General features: G+C 32.0%; 1 protein-coding gene across 1 annotated transcript in view; it reads left to right on the top strand.

The window, feature by feature from the left end:
* Positions 1-7,734, top strand: part of LOC111404541 (protein DETOXIFICATION 24-like) — a 21,708-nt gene that overhangs the window by 5,586 nt on the left and 8,388 nt on the right. The window contains exons 3-4 of the mRNA XM_023033333.1: positions 3,534-3,599; positions 5,814-6,091. Coding sequence (XP_022889101.1) covers positions 5,834-6,091 — 258 coding nt within the window. The 5' untranslated portion in view covers positions 3,534-3,599; positions 5,814-5,833. The remainder of the gene's footprint in view (positions 1-3,533; positions 3,600-5,813; positions 6,092-7,734) is intronic.

Consider the following 7,734-nt stretch of genomic DNA (forward strand, 5'->3'; position numbering starts at 1 on the left):
AAAGGCTGGCTATTTATAGACTTGTTCGTGGCCATTCGAACAGTCATCACCTTTCAGACAAGCCTCAAAAATCCGAACAGACATACTGTTCTTAAAAGTCGTGTCTATTAAGTCGGTTAACAGTCGGCTGTTTGGTCGGTAAACAGTCGACTGTTTGGTCGGTAAACAGTCGAAACAGTCGACTGTTACAAGAAAATAAAACACCCGGAATAAGCCAAAATTTAAATTTCATTTTGTACCCAAGAATTTGATTATTTACAATTTGGTCCAAAATTTTAAATAAATTTTGTCCAAAAAGTTAATATAGTGTAAAGGTCGACCCGGACCCGCACCCGCACCCGCACCGAACCGGGCTCGGGCACGGTCGGACGGATGGCGGCGGCGCGCGCGCGTGGGTTTATGACCGAACCCAATAGAATATAGGTCTTCCCTCTTCCAAAGACTATTGGTACCCCTTGGGGCCCAAACCCAATTCCAAACTTCCACCTTATAAACCACACCAAAGTTTCCTAACTTTCCTATGTGGGATAAGTGTTTGGTAAATCAAATTCTTCCATAATCCTTAGTTTATGTGGATTACTTTAACACTTAATATTTCATTCAATTTTAAATGGTTTTCGATAAATAAATATATCACGTTAATCATCTCGCAGAGTAGAACGTGAATATGCTAGGTCCCGTATTATTTAAAAGGTGGGTCCCACTGAAATTTGGGCTCAAAGTTGACCCATTAAACCATTTTTTTCCAACAATAATGCCATCATATAAGGCACTATGATGACCTCAAGTCAAAAAACTAATTCATCTCGAACGTTAGAGATTAACCACTGACACCTAGATAGTTATCCATATGAAATCTCCCAGCAGGTCTCCAATATTTTGTTTTATAACAAAACATTCACGTATTTATTTAAGTATCACTACACTTTAGCTTGTGAGATCAGCTACTTACTTTACAAGTAAGAAATGCCACACGTGATGGTCTATCCATAATAAAGATATATGTATCTTTTTATTACTTGTGACCATGGATAATTTAAGATTCAATCATAAGTAATTTGTATATCACAATTACAACTCTTTGTGATTAACAAATTACCAATATTTGAATCTATAGACTTTATTATTTAGTTTAATTGAATATTAGTTAAATAATAGATCTGTCATAAATTGCATCAACTATATATTTGAAGTGTTTATGTCCAAAATTGGTTAAACCTAGAGCATAACAATTACAAACTCTTACTTGCTCTAGATCCAATAACTTGTGTATCTAATATCATAAGAGTCTACATGATGATCATGTTTATATTGCGACAACTCTTTATCAGTGGATCTGCAATATTATTAATCATGAGAATAATCTCTCTAATGTGATGGATACTGCCTTAGTATATGTTTGGATCATTGATGAGACCTTAGTTCCTTTGTTTGTACGATGGCTCCATTGTTATCACAATACAATGGCGTGTGATCAACAATATTAGGAACTACTCTAAGTTCATTAATGAACATCTTAATCCGCACCACAATTCTTTGTTAGTTCTGAAACAATCATGTATTAGGTTTCTGCTATTGAATTAATAGTTGTTTCAGGTTTGAAACCTTTCCAACAAACCACTTAGGAGTAAATCAATTTCTCTATACAAAATCTTCTTAAGATTCTATCTGTGTAGATTGGGGTGAGTAAAGCAATTTTTTAGATCTATTTCTATAGATCAAGTTGCTTCTCACATATTGTTCGTGGAGAAATCATTTAACAACTATTATTTCAACGATTGAAACGTAGTGATGTCGTTTCCTATTAATAATATGTCTTACATATAATATTACGAATGCGACAATACTCTCACCATCTTCTTATAAACACACAATTTGTCTTCATATTTGATAAAATCAAACCTTCTAATTTTTTCATTAAATCGAAGATTTCAGCTCCAAGAGGCGTGCTTTTACCCATAGTCAAAGTATATAACTGTTGCAACCAAAATATGAATGTACTTCAGCATGGCTACAGACGAAAGGTTTCATCAAAATCAACACTTTGTCTTTGTTTGTAACTTTTTGCTACTAGCCTTACTTTGTATGTATGGATATTTCCTTCCATGTCGACCCTTTATTGTAAACCCATTTACAATCTATGGGTTTTATCCCATCAAGAGGGTCGACCAAGGTCTAAATCTTATTTCATACATCGAGTTCATTTTTGTTTAAGTCAACACTTGGATCTGCTTCTGCGTAATTAGTAGGTTCATCATCCTCAATTAATAATACTTGATTAGTAATTGTGGAATCATAACTTGAAAGTCGAATAATCCTACTAGATATAAATGGAGTTGTCTGCCCTCAAGAGTCTCTATTTCCTAATCAAGAGTATGTCCCCCATCAAGTGTGAGATCAAACCAAATTCATCTACTTGGTTAAATATATTTGTGGACTCTTGAATTCTTTTAAGTTCTATTTTTGTTCCTACTGTCCTCTTCTAGAGTAAATATTTTCTATTAGAAAATGATATTTCGTGAGACGAAGACTTCTTCTCAATAGTTTAATAGAATTGATATCCAAATATCTATTTTAAATATCCCACAAATATATATTTACCGGATTGAATCTCAAGTTTATCCAATTTAGTGCGCTTCAAGCCACAACCCCAAGCTTTCACATGGGTTAAATTGGAACTGTTGCATTTCCATAACTCGTATGGAGTTTTGTTAACAAACTTAAACAGGACATGATTCAGTGCATGATTCCTAAACGATTTTGGAAGGTTTGCATGGTTTGTTATTAATCGCATTATATGTAATAGTTTACGATTCCTCATTTCAGATACAACACTATGTTGTAGTGTATGTGGAGGAGTCCACTGTAAAAGAATCTCATTCTCTCTTAGATAATCTAGAATTTCATCTTTAAGATATTACCATCTCAATCGGATCTTAGTATGAGGATATCTTTACCTATTTATTTCTCTACTTCTGACTTGAATCCCTTGAACCTTTCAGAAGTTTCATAGTTGAATTTCATCAAATATCTATTTATTTCTCTACTTCTGACTTGAATCCCTTGAACCTTTCAGAAGTTTCATAGTTGAATTTCATCAAATACATATAATTATTGATGAAATAAGAGAAACTTCATCCGACATTAATTGACACGGGTCCATGTACATCACTATGTATCTTTTAAATGAGATGTGTTGGGATTTAATTAGGTTGGATAAAATTCAAATTAATTATTATTTCTTTTTTTCGGGGGGGGGGGGGGGGTGTAAATGGTTTGATATGATTTGTAAAGATTAAACTTTAACCCAACAACTTCGAAGTGCTTTTGTTCATTTCAAAACAAAACATTGACGTGTCCACGTAGATCCAAACCAACATTTCCAAAAAGTGATTTTGGTTCAATTTTATGATTTCACGATTTCATTATTCAGCACTATTTGGTAGGACCTTTACCTAAATCTTTGAATTGATTTTTCTTCCAAAATGGATCATAGCTCTTCAAATATCTTACACAATTCTCACTCTCTGAAGAGTCAGATAAATTGAGAGTGCACAAGGCATGCCTTCTGAGGATCTAAAGGATGCACTAATGTGAAGGTACGAGATGCTTCCTGTCAATCACATCAATTTGAAAACAAGAATCCAAAGTAAACGGATATTATATTACCATAAATATATTGAAGGTCATCTACTTTTCATTCAACATTAACATCAACTAACCTTTCTGAACATTTATCATTGTTCTTCCAGTGATGAGGAACGGTTGAACATGGTAGATAAATTTATCCGATTTCATCAAAATAAGTGGCACATCCATATCTTATTCTATATCTAGAATGATAAAGTCAATTTTCACCGAAATATTTTCAATAATTCCATGTGGATATCTAATGGATCGATCGTCCAATTGCATAGACACTGTCGTCGATTTATTTTCCTTAAAAATAGATAAAGACACGAAGTTAATACATACTCTTTCATATAATGTTTTGTCAAAATGTGAATCATCAATTTGGTGTAGTTAGGCTTTTGAGCAGGTATCGACAAATGAAATGTGGATGTGAAGTTTCTTGAGTACATCCATGAATTAACTCAAATTTTTTTATCTATCTTTCGTTTAGAAAGCCTAAGTGGTAATGGTACTAGAGCAACTTAAACCTTGATCAGTGCTGGATTTTTAGTTGGTAGAGTGCTTGACTTGTCATTTTCATTTTTTTTTTTTTCTTTTTTCAGGTTGTTTACTTGTACTATAGACTTCATTTCTTTCGTAGAAATCTACCTCTTCATAATAATTTCAGAAAATTTAAATTCATTTCGAGTGGAGATGTCTTTAACCTATTCATTTGGATTTATCTCAAAATTATTGTGTAAGGTATCTTGCAATCTTCCTATAAGCTGGTTGGCTAATTGACCTATTTGATTTTTCAGAGTACTTTGTGTACTAAAATAGCTTTTAGCTGCCGGAATTTCCATATGAAATTTATTGTAAGTGCATATAAAATGAAATGGTTAAACTAAACAAATAAAAATAATGCTATTCGACATCGTTGGTGTCAAGCAAAGTCTAAATAATGGTAGTTGCATGAAATTAAATAATACATTTACTTAAATAGAAGAGTAATATTTAGCACAACTAGTGTTTAATACTAGTTTAGGTGGTGACACTAGCGTCATTAAATTACAGGTTCAATTAAATACAAGAAATTATGATCTATTTAATAGGATTTATGATATGCTGATACCTAGACTAATGTTCAACACCAACAATGCAAATATCATTATTATTATTATAAATACAATATAACATGATTAATTAATTGAACCTACCTAAATTGATGGTCTAGTATCCCTAGCAGTATATCGCATATTCATACATATAAATGGTATTCAGCAATTGCTACATCCTTTATGAATAATTCTATTTATCACCACCAATGATTTTGAACACTAATTCACGTATCAGTATATCATAAATTCTATTAAATTGACCATAATTCTTCGTATTTAATTAAATTTGTAATTTAATATCAATAGAGCTGGTATTGAACAATAGTGATTCGAGTATTACTCCTTATTTATTAGCATTTCACTGCATAAACCAGGAAAAATTAAAACATGTCACGTGAATAGTGATGATTTTGCCAGTTTGGTTAATAGAGAAACTTCTTTGACATATATATAATTAACAGTTCCATCTAGTGAGGACCTATGTGCCTAATATTGTGAAGTTTGGGGACATATGTCCCCATGAGATGGATCTGTTAATTTTATCATTGGTGGGTTGCATGCTTTGCAAATGTGGTTTGCAAACTATTGTGTCAGTGCAAAGGTTTACCGAGTGCGCATCCGAAGGTAGCGACTGCGGGTTCCCACTCATTAAAAAAAAAAAAAAATGTGATACTTTTTAAAGCGGGAGTCTTTCCACTTTAACATGGAAAATAGACGAACTTCATTTAGTGAGGGCTGACTTACACTAGTTTTAATTGTCTTGGATGTATATGTAAATAAAAATTGAATGGGACTCGGTGGCATTATTCTATTCTATATATAGGAGACCTGATACTTGAATGTGTCCAAATTCCAATAGCATGAAAGGAAGTGCTTAGTCTCTCTCTCTCTCTCTCTCTCTCTCTCTCTCCCAACAGCCTTTTAAGTCTTCCGTTCTTCCCTCTGTATTTGTGTGTTTCAGCCTTTGCAGATGTACGTTTTTTGTTTCATTGATCATCATTCATGCTGAATAATACATTTTAGTAAATTTAATAACAATAATAGTAACATGCTGCTCATTTTATTTGATGATACTGATACCAGTGAGTTGATTTTCCATAGCCATGGCATTGGCCATGGACAATGACTTAAAAGAGAAGCTGATTAGTTCAGAAAAAGAACAGTTGAGTGAGTTCAAAGGAAGCATTTCTGAAGAATCAAAGAAAATATGGAAAATTGCATTGCCTGGCATTATTTCAAGAGTGGCTTCATTTGGAACAGTAGTTGTTACTCAATCATTTATTGGACACCTTAGTGCAGTTGATCTTGCTGGTTATGCACTCGTTCAATCCTTAAGCGTTCGATTCGTAGATGGAATACTGGTAACAAATTCCATCTATTTATCTGTTGAGAATTTCTTTTTAATATTTATAATGAATACATTCATCCGCCACCGTCGTTAATTTTTAATGATATGATTTATCTCTTCTTTCTGATGTAATAATAAACAAAAAATAAAAATTTAAAAATACGCAGAGTTTTTCTGATACACCGTCCAACAATATTGGTTTTGCTGTGAAAAAATTAACAATTATTATTATTATTATTATTATTATTATTATTATTATTATTATTATTATTTCTTTTTTTCTTTTTTCCTATATGGAATGAAAAATAGAAATTAAATCAATGTGATTGATAATTAAAAATGACAGCTGCTTCTAGCAGTGAAAAAGTGAGTAAAAACTAAAACTATAGTGTAGCGCTATTTAGCAATACCGGGGTTGCAATCCCATTTTGGTTGCGCTATCGTGACATTAAACAATAATAAATGGAATTAAATGACTTATATAATTTCACTTTTGTGACTTATATAATACCAACGCCTTGACACTTCAGGTGATCGCACCTTCACATGGCTGACGTGGGTCCCCCATGAATAAAATAATCCCTACCCCCCATGTGTGTGTATTATGTCAACCATGTGGTCACGTGCACGGGTTATATAGCTCGGTCCTATTCACAAATGGTCAAATTTAAAATTTGGTAAATTCAATAGCCTTTGCTGGCAACTTTTACCAATGGCCATTGCTGATCTTTGGCTGGCTCTCTCTTTATTATTTTTAAATAATTCGTTTTATTATTTAAAAAGCTTTTCATGTTAATAACTGAGAGAGTCCCTTTATTTTTATTTTTCAAATTTTTATGTGGGCCATAATAACACTTGGAAATACGAATAAGCTCCTGTTTGACGGAGTTTATTTGGGTAAAACAATTTTTTGAATTGTGATTTTTAGGAGAATGTGTGTTTTTGATTTATAAACAAAATATTTTATTGTATGAATATTTAATAAAAAATAAGTATGTAGAAATTTTTTTTTTCGAATAATGATTGTCAACGAGCTAAGAGCAATATGATTATAAAAGACACCGTTAGAGGGGAAATAGTATTAAGGTGGATTATGAAATATTGTTATCACATTTGGTTCTAATTGTATTATAAAAACATTCAGGTATTACAAATAAAAAAAATAAAAATAAAAAATTCGTTTATAAGTAATTTTTTTATTTATAAGTGAATTTTCACGTATAAGTAAATATACACATTTCGATTCAATTTATTTTTTCCTTTTATTCACAACATACCCCTTATCAGTCCGAGTCCATGAAACAATGGAACGAGAAAGCTCCTATTCTCATAAGAGGAAATTACAACCCTTACCTAGTATTTGATATAATTTTAGGAATTACTTTGTCATTAATTTTATTCAAAATATACTGTTAAAAATATAGTAACATAAAAAAAAGTAAATCACTTCACTCATGCTGAATAATCAATTGTGAGCTATATATGTGCCACCAATTACACAACTTACCAAAATTTTATAAATAATAATAGATGGCACATGAACATATGATTCTGCAAATTATGCTGGATGGATTATTGGGTAGTGAATTAGAAAATTATTGAGTTCTAAAACAAAAAATTATGTGTTTATGCAACAAGGGAACATTCGTGGATGGA

The sequence above is a fragment of the Olea europaea genome, chromosome 11 (genome assembly GCF_002742605.1).
Source record: "Olea europaea var. sylvestris chromosome 11, O_europaea_v1, whole genome shotgun sequence".
NCBI classification, from domain to species: Eukaryota; Viridiplantae; Streptophyta; class Magnoliopsida; order Lamiales; family Oleaceae; genus Olea; species Olea europaea.